Source organism: Anoplopoma fimbria, chromosome 7, assembly GCF_027596085.1.
Source record: "Anoplopoma fimbria isolate UVic2021 breed Golden Eagle Sablefish chromosome 7, Afim_UVic_2022, whole genome shotgun sequence".
NCBI classification, from domain to species: domain Eukaryota; kingdom Metazoa; phylum Chordata; class Actinopteri; order Perciformes; family Anoplopomatidae; genus Anoplopoma; species Anoplopoma fimbria.
In genome coordinates, this window is record NC_072455.1 from 4755559 (window position 1) to 4777730 (window position 22172).

At 38.0% G+C, this 22172-nt stretch overlaps 1 protein-coding gene across 2 annotated transcripts; it reads left to right on the forward strand.

Annotated features, from left to right (window-relative positions):
- Nucleotides 1–5670: 5670 nt before the first annotated feature.
- Nucleotides 5671–22066, forward strand: LOC129093055 (adenylate cyclase type 2-like). 2 transcript variants are annotated; one of them, XM_054600942.1, is made up of 25 exons: nt 5671–6780; nt 8481–8678; nt 8767–8928; nt 9545–9694; nt 10261–10418; nt 10658–10769; nt 10896–11023; nt 11626–11784; nt 11898–12057; nt 12600–12776; nt 13140–13171; nt 13447–13500; nt 13781–13844; nt 13982–14079; nt 14223–14307; nt 14715–14852; nt 14987–15064; nt 16097–16272; nt 17644–17728; nt 18130–18288; nt 19533–19679; nt 19763–19870; nt 20004–20118; nt 20483–20607; nt 20774–22066. In XM_054600942.1, exons 1-25 carry the CDS (start codon nt 5941–5943, stop codon nt 20906–20908), a joined length of 3843 nt encoding a protein of 1280 aa, XP_054456917.1. In that variant the 5' UTR covers nt 5671–5940; the 3' UTR covers nt 20909–22066. The 2 variants fall into 2 exon arrangements, with proteins under 2 accessions (XP_054456917.1, XP_054456918.1); XM_054600943.1 differs by lacking the exon at nt 13447–13500.
- The last annotated feature ends 106 nt before the right edge of the window (nt 22067–22172 follow it).

The following is a 22172-nucleotide window of genomic DNA, read 5'->3' on the forward strand; positions in this document are numbered from 1 at the left end:
TAAAGGGAAACCTTCTACCATGCACCAGGCCAACAGATTTCTGCATGTTTCTGCAGCATGTTTGACCATTTGTTTGTTTCATTACAGTCAGTGTTAGAGCTCTAGCTTGCCACAATTAACATATACAATAAAAAGTATTGACTACCAAAGATGCTTGATTTGTCTTTGCAAGTTATATAATCAGCTTTTCTGACTCTCTCTAAGTTTCATAATGTCTTATCAACAGTTTCATTTCTTCAGATTGTGTGAGTTTGGTCTTGCATTCTTTGTGCATTCTTTAAATATTTACTTATTGGAATGTGTAATGCCAAAATATTCAGTTAAAGGAAGGTGTTAGTAGCAAACAATCACTGCCTCTTTGCCAAAAATGTTTGGTTAAGTTCCCTAATTGGATGGTTATCTTTATTGTCCTGCTGCATATTTTGGTATTCTATTTCTGGTAAAGGTGGAGCTCATTTTAATTACTTAACATACTGCTGTGACTTGTGTTAATATACCTCTGAGGATCCATTAAGTCTTATTACAACCTATAATAATGTGTCATCATCTATTTGTTGAATATGTTTTGTGTTATTAATCATATTCTGCAAAGTAAGCGAAATTGTCAGTTATAGTAAAAAAGTACAATATTTCCCTCTGAAATGTAGTTATAAAGAAGCAGTAAATGGGAATAGTAAATTACCATACTTGAGTAAATGTAATAAAGATTTTTATCCGGCACTAAAACCTGCAGCCACACCGTCTTCACAACAGCATTATTGTGTGTGTGTTTGCCGATGTTGTAAAATTGTTTGTTTGGCAATATAGTGAAATATTAGTACACCAATAAGACTAGTTTCCTCATAGGATCTATTTTCATGCTTTCCTTTATTTATAAATCTCTGTGTTTCTCACATGGGGTAGATACAATATAAGAAACACCCCATTATTTAATTAATAAACCAGCTACACACACTGCAGCCTCCAAAATAATCAGAAAGTTTAAAACATTTATTGTAGGGCTGTTGCATAAGGTAGACGTATTTTGTGTCAGTGGTGGAGGAAGTATTCATTCTAATACCACACTGTGTTAATACTCTGTTACAAGTCAAAGTCCTGCTTTGAAAGGGCTAGACTACTTAAAAGTAGAAGTATAGTCAAAAAAATGTACTTAAAGTTTTACAAGTAAAAGTACTGTTTATACTGTTTGTATTACTATATATATTATATCATTAGATTATTATTACTCATGCATTAATCTAAAAACAGGATATTACTGTTGTAGTGAGGTATAACTTAGCTAATTTTCAACTGTTAACTAATGATTATTTTCATGATGTATTAACCTGCTGATTATTATCTCCATCAATGGATTGATTCTAAAAAATAATTATTAATGATTTAAGATACATTAACATTATTAAAATAATTCAAAGGACAGGATCCTCACATTTTGAGAAACTGGAACAATGAAAACCATTCCACATAATTATATGTCAATCAGCTAATTGTTCCAGCTTGTATATACTGTTGGGTATTAAATGAATAACAAAATATTTCATAAACTCATTGTATGTTTTCTTTCTGTAATAAATCTGAGAATCTAAATAAAAGACTTAATATAGTATTAATATAGTGAAGATTTAGTAGGCTATTCCAGATTTTCCTCTGAAATGTAGCCTGAAGTAGAATTAGAAATGGGAATAAAAAGAAACTACTCAAGTGATTTTTTTCAATAGATCACACCTGCAGTCCGTCCTTTGACCTGACCTTTCCTCTCTCTCCATCTCTTGTTGTTCCAGCTTGTATATACTGTTGGGTATTAAATGAATAACAAAATATTTCATCAATTTCTTTTTTATTTTCATTCAATATTACTCATTGTATGTTTTCTTTCTGTAATAAATCTGAGAATCTAAATAAATAATAATAATAATTAATATAGTGAAGATATACTGTTGGGTATTAAATGAATAACAAAATATTTCATAATTTTTTTATTTTTTTCATTCAATATTACTCATTGTATGTTTTCTTTCTGTAATAAATCTGAGAATCTAAATAAATAATAATAATAATTAATATAGTGAAGATTTAGTATTAGCCTTTCATCAAGTTTTTTTCATTCAAGAATTAGAAATAAATCTGAGGAATGAAAAAGTATTAAATGAATAACAAAATACTCAAGTGAGTGAAGATTTTTTCAATGAAGATCACACCATTGTATGTTTTCTTTCTGACCTTAAATCTGAGAATCTCCATAAATAATAATAATAATTAATATAGAAGATTTAGTTGTAGAATTAGAAATGGGAATATACTGTTGGGTATTAAATGAATAACAGAATATTTAAAAATGAAAAGTAAAAAATAAAAATAATAAGCAATAAAAACATAGAAAAAACTCATTGTATGTTTTCTTTCTGTAATAAATCTGAGAATCTAAATAAAAGACTTAATATAGTATTAATATAGTGAAGATTTAGTAGGCTATTCCAGATTTTCCTCTGAAATGTAGCCAGAAGTAGAATTAGAAATGGGAATAAAAAGAAAATACTCAAGTGATTATTTCAATAGATCACACCTGCAGTCCGTCCTTTGACCTGACCTTTCCTCTCTCTCTCTCTCTCTCTCTCTCTCTCTCTCTCTCTCTCTCTCTGCTTGTCTCATCCTATTTGCATAGCTGGACCGGAGCTCGTGCCCGTGGTTGAGTGCGCACACCCGCGCATTCACCTGCCTTCCTCGCTTAAACCCTGACACACACACACACACACACACACACACACACACACACACAGACACAGACTCGGTCGCACGCAGAACCAGACGCAGAGCCTCAGACTTCCTATTATCTGTGTTTTTTTCTTTTTTTTTTAGGGAACCAAAAGATCATTTTGACTTTTATAAGCGGTTTTAAAAGGTTACAATGTTTTTTTAAGTCTTTTATTACAGCAATGGTCAGTGCTGTGTGCGGTGGACTGAGGAAGCTGGGAGATACATACTGACGTGACAGTCAATAAACCATGAGGTAAGAATATTATTATTATTATATTATTCATCCTAATATCAACTTATTGAAATGTACTTGTTTTTTTTGTTTTTTGCTTCAACTTGTTTGTTTATTTCCAAACACTGTGTTTGTTTCTGTTCTGTCAAGCAGTCAACTTTTATTAAAGTGAAATAAGTTTTTATAAAGTTAGATTTTAAAGATATTGTTGTTAACACATGTTTTGCCATAGTATCCACATTTCAAATTCATTAATTCAACGTTGGAGATGTAATAGCTATAAGCCTCTTTTGTGAATTGTTCTGCTGGACAGGTGGTCTTGGTCAACTTTGACCTCAAATTGAAGGTTATTTTGCATGAAAAAATACATATTTTTATAAATATTGTATCTCTAGAATCACTGTAGAAACTGGATTATGTATGCAAAGCTGATACAAGCAGTTTATCACATTTGCTATATTTTCTGTCTGTCACGATTGCTGCTTCTGCTTGTCTGTTATGATAACCAGATTTTGTATTTATTTTGTATTTATTTATTTATTTTTGGTGTTGGTGAAAACTGTTAGTCAACTAGAAGTTGTAGAACTTCACCTTGTTCACTTGGAAGTTGTGGTGGGCACTGTATAGAAAAAACGACTAGGCTAGGCTTTTGGATGAATTGAGAAAATAATATAAAGATTTATATATTTCTTTATTTTTAAGTTGATAAAGCAGCAGCCCTAGGTTAAGGTATAATAGGATATGTCTGTAGTATAATGTTTTATTTATGGTGGGTCATCTGAAAGTGACTAGATAGTCAAATTAACTATATTTACCTTAACTGGACAATTTCAGTAATATTCAATAACAACAAAAACAATTAAACTATGATCCTGGTTTGATTTTGAACTGATTTTGAAAAATCCTGGTTTTGATTTTGAACATGATTTTGGTCTGAGTCAGTTTAAGAAACCCCCCCTTCTTCTTTTTTGCAAAGTGCTTCCCAGACCTGCAGAAAGGATTATTGAAACCAGCAGACAGGGGAAAAGGACACGAGTGGAACAACAATAAATGTATTGTGTTAACCACATAATGTCACAGTATAATGTCTGTTAGACTTCAAAAGTCCTCACCCTAAACCCAAGATCCTTTATTGTATTTTTCAATGACCTCTGTTTGAAAAAAAAAGATTATTATTCCAGCGGAAAAACAAATGATTGAGCGATTGTTTCAGCTCTATGAACTAAAACCAGAATTGATTGAGTATGAGGAAGTTAGTTGTGCTATTTCGCACACTTTTAGGTTACAGCTCAATACTGTCAGAGACACGAGCGATTTGCTGAACAAAGTTTTGCAGCCAACTCCAATGGAGGTCCAGGAAATGGAGCAGTAAACCCGTTCTTCCAAAACACCACAACATTCTTGTGTTTAAATCAGAAGAACCGCATGACTTCTCTTTCCCACAAAACTCTGGCACAAAAAGACAGTTAAAACACATTACTTCCTTTTAATGTTTATATAAAGTTTTGATTATTCACAGTGATGTAGATAACACAACTCCAACAGGACGTAACGAAGCATTTATCTCAACCAGACCCTTCAGAGTTGCGTAATGGTATCTGTGTTGTACAGAATATTATACAGGCACAAAATTGTAGTTTTGCACAGGAACTTTTTTTTGTTCATGATGAGAAGACATTATAAAAGCAATTGCTTGTGTTCCACTTTAGTGTATTGGACCATCATGATCTTTAAGCAGCAAAGGCTTGTTTTGGTTTTTGGTTTTTTTGGAAAACCCCTCTTATTTCTTTGCAAAGTGATTCACAGATAAGCAGAACAGAGTAGTGAAACCAGCAGACAGGGAAAAGGGACACCGGTGGAACAACGAGAACTGTGTTCACCACACAATGTCCCAGTGTAAAGCCCTAAAAAGTTCAAAAGAAACCAGATTTATTGTGATGTAAAAGGGCACCACATTAGGTTGATCAGCTACACTGGGGCTGGTTAATCAAGGTGAATGGATGAATTACTGTTTAATCCCTCTGACGGCTTTGCTATCAGATCAGATGTGTACCTGCAGACAAAAGAGACAGATTAAAGAGAGATTTATTTTTTTCAATCCTGAAATTGATGGTGACATTTGAGCCAACTGGGTATGACAAAGGTAGTCTGTACAGTCATATGACAGAGAGAAGAAGACACATCAGAGCAAACCACAGAGAGTAGGTGGTGACGGGAAAATAAATGTCTTTAAGGTGCACTGGGCGTGCCGCTGACATGTCATTCCTGTACATACCTGAACAGTGTGTGCGTGTGTGTTGTATGAGTGTTTGTCTCAGGGGAAGAGCACGCAGCTGGACTAACAAGTTATTTTGCATAATGGGTTTGTCATTAAAATGGCATTAAAACCATGCAGGGTTATGACTTCCTCTCATTATTGGACTTTGCTGCTGTGACACAGACACATACACAGTCTCTCAACTAAAAAAGTGAATACTTTATACTTTAATATTTGTTTATTTTTTGCTCTGTGCTGATTGTGTTTTAACCTCCGTGTTGTTTATCTTTTTTTGGGGGGGCAGCGAGACTCCATCCAGGATGCATCAGCACTCGTCAAAGGAGATCATGCTACGTCTTAAGATTCTTCACCAGCTATCTTTTGGACCTTAACTTATTTATGTCACCTCAGAAGGAACCAAATCCTCATCATCGGCATGATCATAATCTATTTTGATGATATCTTTGTAGCTGTGGGAGAAGATTCAAAACAGGAGCTGGACTCTTACTGGAACAGATTTTGTTTAGTTTGAATTGATACAATCTGACAAGCAGACAGTAGACTTATAAACAACACCTGACAAGGAAAGAAAAAATATTAAAGTGTGTATTTATCATGAAAAACAGACAGAGAGACAAAAAGCCAGAAAAAGCAAAGTGACAAGTCCATTGACGGTGTCATCACTCACACAGCCACAATGCCGGACAAGTCGCAAGATTTTCAGGAAAAGGGAAAGATTGGAGGAGAAGCTCCAGAGGTGTCTCTCATGCCGGACAGCGTTGTCATCTCCAGTGATGGAGGGGGCAATATCCTGGAGCTTGGCGACTTCAAACAAACAAAAGACGGAGTAAAACAATCAGCAAAAAGCACCGACATTAACGTTTTGAATGGAAACGACGGCTCAGAAAGCAGGAATGACGCCAAATTAAATGCAAGCAACTCGGGACTCAGTGAATCCCAGGTTTCCGTGGAGGTCGGCGTGGCTAAAACAGAGCGGGCCCCTGAACCTCTCGAGACCAACTCTTTGTTTAAGGAGACAGGTGTGACCCCGCAGGCTACGGATCACGAAGTCCCGCTCAACTCACCCCCTGATGGGCTACAAACTGACTCTTCAGGGAAGCTCGATGGACGTTCCTGTGAAAAGATGGAACCCATCACTCCTGTTGATTTTTCTGAACCCAGTTTAGACTCTTCTGTCAAAAACACCAACAACAGTACAGACGATGACAGAGGCGATTCCAAAACGGACTTAACGGGTAAAGCAACAACAGAAAAGCCCGTATTCCAGGACGTTACATTCAGAGTCGCCCAAACACGGGACAGCATCGACGTCAGGTGGGACGACGAACGCGGAGACGAGGACAGGCGAAGCAACCGGTCCAGGCAGAGTGTGAAGGAGGGGGTGTGTTGCTGCTTTCAGGCGTTCCACAGGGCTTTTCTGCATTGCGTGGAGGAGACTCCGGCCATGTTAACTGGACTGGTGCTGTCTTTGGCCCTCTGTGTGACCATCATCATCCTCATTCCCACCACAGGAAGGGTGAGTAATGCAAAGAGTGTGTGTGTGTGTGTGTGTGTGTGTGTGTGTGTGTGTGTGTGTGTGTGTGTGTGTGTGTGTGTGTGTGTGTGTGTGTGTGTGTGTGTGTGTGTGTGTGAGAGGCTATGCTTCGAATGTACACACATAAACTTTTATTTTACTTCACAACCTGTCAAATACATATATAGTAGCAGTCAAAAGTTTGGACACACCTTCTCATTCAATGGTTTTTCTTTATTTTTATTTTTATTTTTTTCTACATTGTAGATTAATATTGAAGACATCCAAACTATGAAGGAACACATATGGAATTATGCGGTAAACAAACAAATGCTCAACAAACCAGAATATGTTTTATATTTTAGATTCTTCAAAGTAGTTGAATGAGAAGGTGTGTCCACACTTTTGACTGGTACTGTAGGTTTTTGTCAATTCAAATTATAGTCAAAGTGGAACCGGGGTTGGGGTTTTGGACTGTCGGTCAAGGTAATTGGATATTTTGTGTCCATTGCGATGGACACAAAATTTCCATCGCAGTGTCCCGAAGGCCAAAGTGACGTCTTTAATTGTCTTGTTTTGTCCAACCAAAAGTCCAAAACCAAAAAGAATTCAGTTGAATATTATTTATGATAAAGAAAAAGCAGCAAGTCCTCACCCTGAAACGACGACAATATTTTTGCCCCCAAAAAAACCTTTACTAATCCGAGAATTGATTGAGTATGAGGAAGTTAGTTGTGCTATTTTGCACACTTTTAGGTTACAGCTCAATACTGTCAGAGACAGGAGCACTTTGCTGAACCATGTTTTGTAGCCTACTTCAATGGAGGTCCTGGAAATAGAGCAGTAAACCCGTTCTTCCAAAACACCACAACATTCTTGTGCTTCAATGAGAAAAACTACATGACTTCTCTTTCCCACAAAACTCTGGCACTTATAAAAAGTGTACATATGTAGGCCAACCTGCAACAAAAAAGACACAGGAACTGTTGTTGTTTTTTTGCCATGATGACTAGAAATGATAGAAAACAATTGGTCCATCATGATCTCAAAGCAGCACAGGCTTGTTCTTTTTCTAACGTCGTAAAAGTAAAAAAGATCAGAGTAGTTCTGGATTGACAACCAATCATTACAGCTATTATTTGTGGCAAAGTTGGTACCACACAAAACTAACCTGTTGAGCACACGTTTGTTAAAAGGCCGCTGCATTGAAAGTCTTTGAAACAGTGTTAATATGTCTTGTTGTCTCATTGCAAAAATGAAAATAGCTTTACTTCACATGGCAGGAGCAGATTAAAAAGCATCGCACCAGCTGGTTATTCTCAGCCTGGCTTTGGGATGTCTGATAAATAAAGGCATTTTCATTTTAGTGTAGAGCAGACAGGTGCTTTTTGAATGTATTTAACAGCTGAGTCCAACCAGGTAACTCTTCGTAAATGCATATTAACATGAAGTTCTCCTGTGTCTACGTTTGTCTCAGCTATTGACTTATTGATTTATTTCTACCACTCCTAGTTGTCACAGAGCTTAAGATAAGATAAAATAAGATAATCCTTTATTAGTCAAATTTGCAGCCGTAAAGAAAACCTTTAAGATATTACCGCCATAAAAATTCCACATGTTTCACACTCTGACCCATCCAACAGTGAATTAATGAGGAGATTGTGAATTATAACGTGTTTTATAACGAGCTCAACTCTGCCCAGGACATTTATGTCCACGTAGGCGCCCTGGCGGTGTTGTGTGTGGTTCTCTGTCTGAGTGCCATCCTGCTCGTCTGCCTGCCCTGGCTGGCCACGGTGAGGCGCTGTGGAGGAGCCCTGGCCCTCTTCGTCTGGGGGACGCTGTACGTCATTGCCATAGTCTTCATCTTCACCGGTGGACCCGTCACCACGTGGGAACAGGTGACAAGGAAGCAAAGAATTCCCAGAGAAATAATACGTTTTGTTTTTATTCTTTAACCTCTAAGTATTTCCTCTCTGCCCTTCTCAGGTGGCGTTTTTCCTCTTCCTCTCTCTGAGTGTGTACACAGTGCTGCCTCTCTCTTTGGCCTGGGCCCTCATGGTCGGGATCGGGACCAGCGTTTCGCACATCATCATCATCAGCGTGTACGTCCCTGTCACAACACCAGAGACACCCGACCTGGCTGTGCAGGTAAAGATCAGCTGTAGATTTAAGTAAATATAAGTCGCATTTGCTTATTCACTTTTTACGTCTGTAAGCTAAAGCTAGAGCCATGTGTGGGGCAGCTTAGCAACGCACAAAGACTTTAAACAAGGGGGGGAATACATTTCTAAGTATTGGTTGAAAAACAAATATGTGTGCATAATATGGCCTCGAATGTAAACGTAGACAAATATTTGCAAATGAGCTGCCAATCTAAAGAGATGAGCAGCTTCTGCATGTGCCAGAACATAGCGTCCAAATTTAAATATCTCGTGTGAGACCGGCCTGAATAATGCTGCCTTGTGGTTTGTGACCAGCAGGTTTTACAGTTGACAAACGGAACATATGCAAATGATCTGCATCACTCTGTGTTGGTTCATGGAGAAGTCCTGAATCTAGTTTTGCTATTGTAGTAGATAGTGAAGTGTGCTTTTCAGTTAGTGACAAATCCAAATAATAATGTACACAAACTCAAAGCAATCATTTCTGTCATTGATTGATAGACATATTGCAAAAGTGGTTCAGCTGCTTATTGTGCTGACAACACAACAGGGACTCTTATTATCAATTATCTCCTTACCTTTTTCTCTGACTTCCTTCTCAGTTGGTGGCCAATGCGCTGCTGTTTGTGTGCGTGAACTTGGTCGGGATTTTCCACCTGTGGATGACCGAGCAGGATCGCAGGATATCCAATCATAAGAGGGAACAGTTCAGCGCCATACGCTCCCGGAAGGAAATAAGGAAATATCAGCAGGTTAACACACTGGCTTTAAGTACATTAGACAGTATGGCTTTATTTTAAATGCATCATGATTTCTTTGGACTTAAGCTCAAAAGAAGAAAGTGGCTCAGTTTTCATTTGGCTCAGCCTTTATTTGCTCTGCTTTTCTTGTTTTTTTTTTTATCACAGTTCACTTCACTCCTCCAGTCTTTTCCTCTTCTGTGCAGCTTGTTTCACTTCCTCTGAATTTAAAATCGTTACGTGTTATCACTCTCGTTAAAGGGCTCTTTACCTGGAAAGCTTGGCTTAAGTTACTGTATGCTTTTCTGGCTATTAGGTCAATAGATTAATCATTCACTTGTCTGAAGCCCAGCAGCAACAGAATATGCAAACCCAAATAGACACCATTCACAGCAGGTAAACAAATAGATGAAACGTGGTCCACTCAGTAAACATTGCATCAAGGGACGCCAATTTCTTTTTACAGCCTGTGTGAACAGATTGTCAAAGAAATCCAATGACCCTGTGTAAAAGGTCTCAAAACTCACCACCCTCCCCCACCCCCACCCTCCCTTTCCTCTCTGTGTCCTCGGCAACAGGAGCAGCTCCTCCTGTCGGTGTTGCCGCGGTACATCGCCATGGAGCTGAAAACTGAGGTTATAAATAAGCTCTTCAAGCCTAAGAGCGACGGGGAGAAGAAGGAATCCAACACCAACAACTTTTACAGCCTCTACATTCGCAAGCACAATGACGTCAGGTGATGATCATCCCTTAATGCTCTGTTAAAGGGACAGTTCACCCCAAAATCATATCAAATCTACACATGGACGAGAGGCTCGTGCTCGTGACTGACATGTAAACATTGATGTAGTCCTCTTTGGCTGAGCTGTCACGTTAGCTAGTTTTGTGCAAATCAGGTGTTGCCGTAACTAACTTTTCACCTCATGCAGCATCTTTTGTTCACCTTTGTTTCTATCTGTGCTGGTTTTTGTGTAGCATCCTGTATGCAGACATCGTGGGCTTCACAAAGCTGGCGAGTACCTGCACACCAGAAGAGCTGGTCGCTGTGCTCAACAAGCTCTTTGGCCGATTCGATGACATCGCCAAGGTGAAAAATACCAGCACATCCAGCCCAAAATAACAACTTTAACTTCTTCTCAAAGGACCCATTTTGTGTTGGTTTTGAACCAGCTCATTCCTGACTCCTCCTCTATGTCTTCTCCTCCACCCGCAGAAGAATGGGTGTCTTCGCATTAAGATCTTGGGTGACTGCTACTACTGTGTATCTGGTCTACCTGACCCCATTCCAACCCACGCCAGGAACTGTGTTCAGATGGGGCTGGACATGTGCACTGCCATCAGGTCAGTTTTTTTACTACCTCTTTCTTCTTCTGGGAATATTTAAAATTCGATTTTAAAATACATTTCTGCTTTGTTCTCTTTCTTTGGAACCTGGTGTTTTTTCCAGCCACAAAAGCTATTCAGTTCTATTCATTTGCATTTGATGTCACTGTTGTCAACACAACTTTATCACTTTTATTTCTCTTCCCTATCATATACAACTGAAACCGCACAGTATATTGTCTAGGCACACAGGAACAGAGTGTGCACTTCACATTTTCAGTTATGTCTTGTTGTTTGCAACATAAATCCCTCCATGTCTTTATTAGGCAAAGATCTGCACCATAGTTTTAATATTTCATTTGAGTGACATTTTTTTGTCCCCTCACTAATTGGACTCACTTAATTAGGATACTTCAAGTAAATAAATAGTAAATTAGTACACTAACAGATGTTAAGATCAAAAGGTTTTACTACTGTGACATTGTTCCAAATTAGCTCAGAATGAAAGTATTGAATAAAAGTTATTTTAAAATAAATTGATATCCTAAGTTAGCAGGACTGAATATCTTTTTAGAGACACTTTCATTCAAACTTGACTCCTGCTTTTGCCTCCCCCGTAGTAAACTGCAAGAGGCGACGGGGGTCGAGGTCAGCATGCGGGTCGGTGTTCACACTGGCAACGTCCTCTGCGGTGTGATCGGCTTGCAGAAGTGGCAGTACGACGTGTGGTCACATGACGTCACGTTAGCCAACCACATGGAGTCTGGAGGTCTTCCTGGGTGAGAAAAAAGTCTGAGTTGATGTAGATAATAGAGATAGTTTCATTGGGAAATTTGTTTAATATAATCATTTCTGCTACCTATTTTGTTGTTAATACTATTCTTATGAACAGGCGGGTCCATATCACAGAGGAGACATTGCAGCACTTGAAAGGAGCGTATGAAGTGGAGACTGGGGACGGGGGGAGTCGGGATCCTCTTCTTAAAGGCAGAAAAACCTTCCTGGTGATCGACCCCCACAAGCCGGACAGCTTTACCAGGAGACCGAAAGTGGTATGTTTTATTTAGAGCTGGCAGAAAGGGGTGTTTTTGTGTCTCATTTGTGCACATCCACAAATTTATAACACCTAAAGGGGCACTTTAATGATGTGCTCTTTTATATATATTTTCGGTCAACAGCATATTATCTTAACAGAACTTTTTACTTTCTTCTGTTGGAACTTGTTCTTCCAAAATTCTAATTTTACGAGTGCAGTAATGGCATATTTAATTGTACGTATAATTGATTTAAGAATTGGTAATCGAAGATGTCAAGTTTCAGGTTAATCTCGTCATTGATTTGGTGTTAATCTGGTAATCTAAGTATACAATTTCCTGATATGGTAGATGTTCATTTTGGAAAGACGAGTTAAAAATGAGAGGAAGGACAGATGCTTGGAGAAGCTGCAGATCTATCATTTTTGTGTGTATGGGCATCTGTGGAGCTCGGGAACCCTGCAGACCTGCTCTTGATCTTTAAATTGCCGTGATGCAGGAAAACGAGGAAAAACAAATCACAATCAAGTAAAATAAAATGATCTCCATCTCAATTTCAGGTGAACACACTTACCTCAGGCGAGAACAGGCAGCGGGCGTCCATGCGGATGTCTCAGTACCTGCAATCCTGGCGGACTATCCATCCCTTCGCAGACCTGAGCAACCCTGATGCCACGCCCTCCAAGAAGCCAAAGATTCCCGCCAATGTCGCCATGAACCAATCCCAGGGGTTAACAGTAAGTATTTGTGCTGCTTCCCCTCTTGTTACTTAGTTTCTCCCACATATTGATCTGTGCATAAAATAAAATATACACATACAGAAATGACTTATATCATAATGTTTTCATATACATATTCTTTTCAGGAACACATGATCTTTATTACAGTCTTCTGATCCTTTTTTCGGCTCTCACTAGTTTTTGACGTTCTATTGTAAATTTGAAAGAGGTGACACTGGGTCATGCACTATGTTGACTGTCTGTGTGTGTGTGTGTGTGTGTGTGTGTGTGTGTGTGTGTGTGTGTGTGTGTGTGTGTGTGTGTGTGTGTGTGTGTGTGTGTGTGTGTGTGTGTGTGTGTGTGTGTGTGTGTTTGCTTCAGGAAAGGCCACCTTGCCAGAACAACCCCAACTGGTAAGAAAAAAAGCATCTATAAAAGCATCTGACAAATTATGCAAAATACACCAGCATTTTAACATCAGTAGCATCAAAATACAGCATGCGGGACATAAGGGTTTTAGGTATAGATGAGCACTTTTACAGCATCTTTTTTTTAATTTGTTAAGTCTTAAACTGAGGTTCTGGAGGAAAAGAGCGTTTTGCTCCTTCTTAAAACACCCAAGTGGAATCAGAATACTATATATTGTTTTGGTTAAAGCTGTTTCTAATGTTTTCTTGTTTTCTCCCAGTTTGGTTGTGGATAATTGTGTTAGGGGATCACTGGACACACTGGACAAAGCAGTGTACGTTTTCATCTGTTGTAAATTGTTTAGATTTGGTGGAAAAGAACATGTCTTTCCTTAACAATACTATTTGTTTTTGAGCAACTTCTTGATGAAATTCTTAGTGAATCTTTAGGCCATGTTGATGTTTGAAACTATAGATAATTCTATTGATTTCCTCTTATTTTGCACTCTGACTGTGGTGATATTTTTCCAGCCTTTACTTCATATTTTAGGATTAAATCTGCTGGTTTCATGTCCATCCATGTCTTTGACTTTTATCTTTTATTTTTTCATGAAGGAGGAGAGCAAAGAAGCTCAACTGTTTGACGCTGCTGTTCAACGACCTGAGTCTGGAGAAAGAGGTAGCTTCATTCTTATGTCTAATTTTCAGAAGCTCATGTGTGCATGAAAGAGCAGAAAACCAGCAGGATGTACGGTATCTTTGTGTGTATTTGCAATACAATTATTTCTGTTTGTTTAATAACCGTTTGTGTTCCAGTTCCGTTGTTCTGAGGTGAAGGGTCTGCACCACTCAATGAGCTGCATAGCTTTCATCTTCGTTACTATTTTCGCCGTCCAGATGCTTGTCTCTAAAAAGTGAGTAGCACTTTGGTCACATTCACATTTGATTTTCACTTGATTATACTCAATATACTCTTATATAATTATTACTGTCACCAACTCACATGCATGCGCCTTTGCTATAAACAGTGTAAATGATTTGCTTTCACCCCTACCAGTAATTTTGAGATGGCCGTGTCCTACGGCACGACCTTCCCTGTGCTGGTGCTGCTCCTGTCCATCGCTTTCACTGGATACTTGGAGGTAAACGAACGCTTACTGTGGTATGTTTGTAATACCACTGAGCAGTATTGGTGTAGTATTGATAGAAGCAGTACAGGTGATCTGGTTCAGTAGTATCTCGATCAACAGCAGCAAATAAGAGCAGGTGCATCTTATTTTAAATACAGTAGATGAAGTGAAGAAACTACATTCTGAATAACAGATTTAAGGTAATTACTCAAGAAAAGCTTACTTGTTTCTAGTGGTGTTTTATGTTTATGCACATTAATTACAAACTTTGTGTACCTAATACTATTGGTGATTATTTTCTATAGTTTACTGTAAGTTTTTAGATTGTTTTTATTGTCTTCCTGGCATTCTGCGTTTTTGTATGAACAATTTTAGCAGCATTTCTGTGTTAACTGTCTGAGCGTTTGTGTCGTTTTCAGAAGTGGCGCACCAAGATGCCGCTGAGTGTTCAGTGGGTATCGGGGCTGTCCCGCGGCGTCTCCTCCAGGGCGGCGCTGCGGATGTTTGTGTTCATCCTCTGTGTGCTCATCACCCTGCTCATGGCCATCCTCAACTATGTGAGCTCCTCTTCTTCCTCCCATCATATCTTTATTTTTATCCTTCTTTTTGTATTTCCTGTCTTTCATAAATAGATTATTTTGTTTTATTGATCTTTTTTGTTTTTTTGCTCTCTTGTTTTTGTCTCTCTCAGTTCTTCCTCCCCGGAAACGACTGCAAGTCGATTACCAACAGGACAGAGCTGGAGGGTCTCAATCTCTACACTGGGCCTGTAAGTACCTCCAAATGATAATTTCACTTTGTTATTTATCACCGTTTCATCTCAATATTCTGTTTATAATTCCTATGATAAAATATAGTGATTAGAGATGCAGAGATTGCAATTTTTGGGTGGGTGTGTGACCGGCAGATTCAGATTTTCCTTTTCTTCAAGAACTATAATTGACAGCATACACAAACATTTTTGAAACTTTTCTTCCATGGAATATTTCAATTCTACTCTATGTTCATAATGAAACATTGACTATGAAATAACTTACATTTTTGCCAAAACTGCATAAAGTTTCACTCTCACTCAAACAATCGGATTTTTTTTCCAAATGCTGTAAGGTTGTTCCTCCACAGAATGTCTAAAAAGGATATATAAGACTGAACTGTTTTCTAGACCGATGGCCGAACGATCTTTGCAGCTCTAAAAGCGATGCTGCTTTTTTGTATTTATCGAGTATTTTAATGGACGTTTAAAGAGCTTAATGTTACACAGAACTTGTTAAAAAGATTTACTTGTTCAGTTCGTTTAATTTTTCACACGCACAAGACGGAAGAAGAAAAACAAAAGAGACATAGTGACACACACACAGAAAACCCTCCGAATAAAAAACAAAACAAAGGAAGAAAAAGTGTTCAATTCATTAGTTCATCATACTCTCATACAAGCCGCATTTCCTTCTCAAAAAGTACATAATTGGTTGGGTAACTTAGTTTCCAGGTAATGCATGATGCGTCCCGCCTCAAATGTCTTCAGGTGGCATTTAGTTGAATGCGTCAGGAGTCAGCCATCCCGTGTTGCTTGACTTTTTTACCTGTTGAAGGGCAATATAACATTTTCAATCATTCTTTCTTCACTTATAAAGCAGAACTGTATCCTAAAGTTCACTCTATTTATTTCCAATAATATAGTTTATAACCCTGAGAAAGGCTCTTTATTGATTCTTTTATTAGTTTGTATGTGGAGAGCTTCAGTACGAGCTTTGAACCTCACACCAAACTTGTCGTAACACACATTCTTTCTGCAAACATCCAGTACTACCTGTACTGCTGCCTGCTGGCCATGCTGGGAGTGATCGTGTTCGTCAGGACGTGCCTGTCTGTGAAGGCTCTGCTGCTCACCCTGGCTGTGGTGGTTTACCTCGCCCTCTTCCTCCACGTCTTCGCCCAGAGGTCCTACTGCCTCATCAACCTGCTTTACAACGACACAAAGTGAGTGCTAAAAACTAAAATGACGCAGCAGTCGAGTAGCTCTGACTTTTTTGTGATATTGATTTGTTTTTGTTGCCCAAATAAAGTTCTGATTTGGGATATTGACCAAGAGTATGTCAACAAAGAAAAACCTGAAGAGTGAAATGCAATCTGCCTTTGAGCGGCTTTCTAGTGATGAAACGATTGATCAATTAATCGTTGAGTCGATCGACAGAAAATTATTCAACATTATTATTAATAATATTATCAACTTATTATAAAATTTGAGGATTTGGATCATTATAGATTTAATATCTTTGGGTTTTGCTGTCCTTTTGACAACAGCAAGCAATTTTGAGGCGTCATCTTGGGTCTTTTTTACAAAATCTTATAGACTAAACCATTAATCGATAAATTGTACAAATAAAAATATTCAACAGATTAAACCGGGATGAAAATACATGTAATTGATAGTTGTAGCCCTACAGGCTTTTTATTTTGAGAAGATGAAAACATGTGAGTGTTTACATGATGTCAGTATTAAAGACTTAAGTCTCTTAGTTCCATTTAGGGCAATAAAAGTAAGTATGTAAAGTTGTATTTATAAATATATATATATATATAGGCGTTTCCAAAATAAAAGTTACAAAATACTTCACAATAAAAGTAAGTATGTAAAGTTGTATTTATATATATATGTATATATATATATATATGCCAAAATAAAAGTTACAAAATACTTCACAATAAAAGCATTTAGCACAAAATATCAAACAAGCAGGTCAATAACAAACACATGAGCAACAAAACAGAAACAACTTTATCATAAAAGCAAAACAATTAGTTCAGAAAGAAAAGTGTGGCGTTAGACTTAACAGCTTTGAGTACTATTGTTCAGTTTACTTGTAAAGAAGTACAGTATGTAACATTCTGTCTATGTTACAGTTGTGTTAATATACAAGCTGTTACGAATGAGATGCATCGAAGTGTGCAGTCATGACTATACATCAGTACTCAAGCGTCCTCGCTGTCCACGAAGGCTCCCAGTAATCCCGCTTAAAGTCACTTTCCACTCGTCCTCATTCATTCACCGCTATCTATAGTCATCACACGGTCCGCGTTGCTCAGCAAAGGTGTTCAATTTCCTGCCTTTTGTCTGGGACTCAGAGTCCAGATCGTGAATCCTTGTCTGGAGTTTCAGATAATTTATTCAAGAGTCTTTTTATAGCAAGAGGCCTGCCTGTGAGGGGGGGGTTTAGGCCCCATTGATGAAGAGACACAAGACACTCTTGATAATGTAATGGAAGGGGGGGATAAAAGAGAGGCGGTAGTTTAGTATTCCGGATTATGTAAAAATGTGGCTCTAAATATGTGAATGTGTTTTTTCTACAGGCCAGGCATACTGAAGGACCCTCAGATCATGTCCGGGGTCTGGCTGGTCATCTTTTACATTGTATGCCTCGTACTGGCCAGACAGGTATGTGTGCGTTTTAACAAATGAGAATACAGTAAAACAAATTTGATCAATTCAAAGAACATATAAGATAAGATAAGATAAGATAAGATAAGATAAGATAAGATAAGATAATCCTTTATTAGTCCCGCAGCAGGGAAATTTGCAGGCTTACAGCAGCATAGGGTAAAGTGCACACAAGAGACATAGTAAAAGAAAGACAAGATAAAAATAAAAAATGAAATAAAAAAACAAGTATTATAAATAAGCAATAAGAAACAGTAGAAAAACAACAATAACTGAAATATTATATTTACAGACAGAAAAACTATTATAACTATTATTGCACAGTGTATTGTATTATATTAACTTATATCCAAATTTGCTCATACGTATTTGTACGCTCTTGTCTCTCTCTACGTCAGGATGAGCTGGGTTGCCGCTTGGACTTCCTGTTGGACCGCTTTTTCAAGACGGAGAGAGAGGAGATGGAGACCATGGAGAACGTCAACAAGCTCCTCCTCCAGAACGTCCTGCCGCTCCATGTCGCCGCCTTCTTCATGGGCAAAACCATTCGCAACCAGGTAAAGACAAAAAAAAAAAACACGGCAAATACAGTACCAGTCAAAAGTTTGGACACACCTTCTCATTCAATGGTTTTTATTTATTTATTTATTTTTATACATTGTAGATTAATATTGAAGACATCCAAACTATGAAGGAACACATATGGAATTATGTGGTAAACAAACAAATGCTCAACAAACCAGAATATGTTTTATATTTTAGATTCTTCAAAGTAGTTGAATGAGAAGGTGTGTCCAAAATTTTGACTGGTACTGTAGATTCTGCAGTAGATTATTCATTGACCATTTTTCTGTCAGTGTTATTCCCTGGTTAGCCCGCCGTTTCTACTAACATTTTGATTTGAAAATAAGGGTATTTTTCCGGCGCCCCTCCACCCCTACAACTGTCCACATACCCCTTACATTTAGACAAGGGGACACTAATCACCGCTAACCACTTGCTTTTAAATATCAGGTCAGCAATGATTGGGTTCAGTGGTTCCTCCATAAAACAATCTTTGTGGCATGTTTTACAAAAAGCATGACTTTGACTGACGTTACTTTTCAATAAGTATGAGTAAGCCTCCTCCTTTTTGGTGAGATACTTGCACAGTCGTCCTCCATCACTCTCACATTTATCCATCCTTGTATCCTCACACTGCTGTTCCTCCTCCTCCTCCTCCTCCTCCTCCTCTTCTTCTTCTTCTTCTTTTTGTTTTAGTGGCGAATGCTGTTTGATTGAATTACTTATTTTCACTAGAAGTTACAGCTAATGCTCAACACTGCCACCTGCTTTAACGGAGGGGAATATAGCAACACATGAAATAGGCCAGTCCGTTTTTTATGCTTAAGATGAAGGAAAACAATATAAAATACAGGAAAATATTTAATCTGGAGATCAGCGGGAGAGATTAGTAACAGGTATGATACAGAGTGTGAAGTTTGTTTTTGAAACTTTAAGCCTTAATACATTTTTAGATGACTCAAAAGTTAGATGTATTGGTCTTTTAAGCAAATATAATATAGGAAAAGATAAGTATAATGCCTATGTTTATATGAGAATATGTTTTTATACTTTCTCAACCATTAAACCTATTTGAAAGGAGTCATTATAAAAGTAGAAATCCACCAGTTGACACTTATAAATGATGAATGCTGTCATTGAGGTGATGATTTCAGGTCAGAACATTCACGAGCTGAACAGGTTTGACTGCATGTTGTCTTGAAATGAAGTCCTTTTATTTGTTTACACTGTGTTTCAGGACCTGTACAGTCAGTCCTATGACTCTGTGTGTGTGATGTTCGCCTCGGTGCCTCAGTTTAAAGAGTTTTACAGCGAGAGCAGCGCCAACAGGGACGGTCTCGAGTGTCTGCGCTTCCTCAACGAGATCATATCAGACTTTGATGAGGTATGAGGAAGAAGATGTAATTACATACTGTGAGTGTCACATTCAGTGTGTCTAGCTAAAATGTCTCCCTTTCTCTCACGTAGATTCTCTCTAAGCCCAAATTCTGTTCAGTGGAGAAGATTAAGACCATCGGCAGTACGTACATGGCCGCTGCAGGGCTGAGACACGCGCCTCAAGGAGACGAACAAAAGGTTTTGCTTATATCTTATGTTAATATCTTTAATAACATTTATGCACATTTTGCATGACGGTCCTTGCAATGTGTTGTTTTAAAAGCAAATGCCTGTCTTGAGACATTTACATGATCTCTGGTTCCCCCTACAGAAAGTTGAGATGTCCTACACCCACCTGCGCTCCATGGTGGAGTTCGCCATGGCTCTGATGGGCAAACTGGATGTTATCAACACACACTCCTTTAACAGCTTCAAACTAAGGATCGGTGAGTGTCCTTAACACTGATTTATTCTGACAAACCCTTAATATATCCTACACTGGATCCATTTAATACTGACTCACTTTCAACTGGGCTTTCTTTCTCCTTATTCTATCATAGAGTTTGTAAACACTACACCTTCCAGTGCACTCTTTTAGTCTTTGTACTGTACAAAAAAATGTTAAAAATATAGTCAAATTTGAGATGAAAGAAAGAAAGTGTAAAGAAAACACTTTAATATTTCTATCTAATATTTTCTGAACGGTGCTAGACTCTAAGTAAACCTCCAAGGAAGGAAATTTAAAGAAAAAGTAAGTCACTTTCTATGTATCTGATCATTCAATCATCCTTCCCTGTCGTTTCCCTGCAGGACTAAACCTCGGCCCAGTGATTGCGGGAGTGATCGGAGCTCATAAACCTCAGTATGATATCTGGGGGAACTCTGTGAACGTGGCCAGCAGGATGGATAGCACGGGAGTGTTGGACAAGATACAGGTCGGTAGGAAGGATACAGAGGTGGTTTAAATGTTTAAATTACAGGAAACATTAACAATATTAAGAATTAAACATGAATGCTACTTGTCATGTTTATTCATTTTGCCTTATTTAGGCAAAAATGGATGGATTAACAGATTCTTCTTCTTCTTCTTTCTGCTCCCAGGTGACGGAGGAGACGGCCCAGATGGTGGAGAGCATCGGATACAGCGTCACTCTCAGAGGAGTCGTCAACGTCAAAGGCAAAGGGGAACTCACCACCTACTTTGTTAACAGGGACCACTTGTCTCTTCAGTTCTGATCCCCCTACAGTCAGGATGCTGATCTCACCTGACACCTGTTATCATACACTGACTTAATGCTGAAACGAAGACGTAGCAATACAGAGACTCACCCGTTAGTCGTTTACATTAACGAAGGAGCTGCCTTTGTCTTTCGGATGAGACACTAAATAAAATCCTGTTGGATTAAATGAAGATTATAAACGGCAACTGAAAGAGCTTTCCACTCAAAGGATGGCAAACCATGTCGCTTACTCTATCTGTACTGTATCTGGGTTATCCCCCATCACACAACTTTTAACTGTATTATTCTGAGAACATAAAATCTGAAATTATGCTACTGAATCACTGTCGAACAGTGTTCATGTGTGATTAATTTATTGGAAAAGAAATAAGGAAATCCATCTTAGATGTACCAAAGACTACAGTTGTTTTATGAAGGATAATATCGAGGTTGCGTATGCCTCAAATAAGCAAGATAACATTTAATTTTTGGTTATTAACAATGTCTCCACTCCATAGTGGTTTTTTAAAGTTGCACAACAGCATTTATGATATTAATGTTTTGTTTTTTTCAGTTTTAAATGATTTTTTCAGAGTTTGCTGGTACAAAACATTCTGTTTATTTAAAATGTAGGGAATTTGTGTACTTGAAACAGCTTTGTGACATTTATTTTTCTTTTCCACTGGTTCCCAAACTTCAACGGTTTGACAAGATAATATCAAAATGATTCATAGGAAAGAAGAACACTAGATTTGTACCGTCTAAAGATGTGTTCTTGTTTTTTTCTTTAATCGATGCTTTTATTGTGAAATACTGGATAGTTCCACCTACTAAGCTCAAGGACTATATTACTCAAACTCACACTAACCATAAACATGTACAGTATAGGTACACACTGTCCCAAACTGACACTTGATGCTGTAACACATCTGCACCCTGCAGGCACAATTCTGTGTTTTGCCATGACAAGTCAGATAATGCACATTTAACATTGCACTTTCTAATATGTTGTATGTTTATATTTTTATTGAAGAGAGTTCTGCATCACATAATTGTATTTCTTTTAAGCAATATATTTCTGCGAGGGATGACGTGTGACGTGTGAATGTAAAAGAAAGAGTTTGAGTATGCTAATTATAGGGAAATATTTTTCTATTCTATTTATAAATAAAAAAAATACCACCACTGATGTCTTTTGTGTACTTTTTATAGAGCCTAAAGTGTGTTTACCTTGTCTATCAAGAACTGTGGAAATTCCCTCCCCGTCATTGTTACGCCCA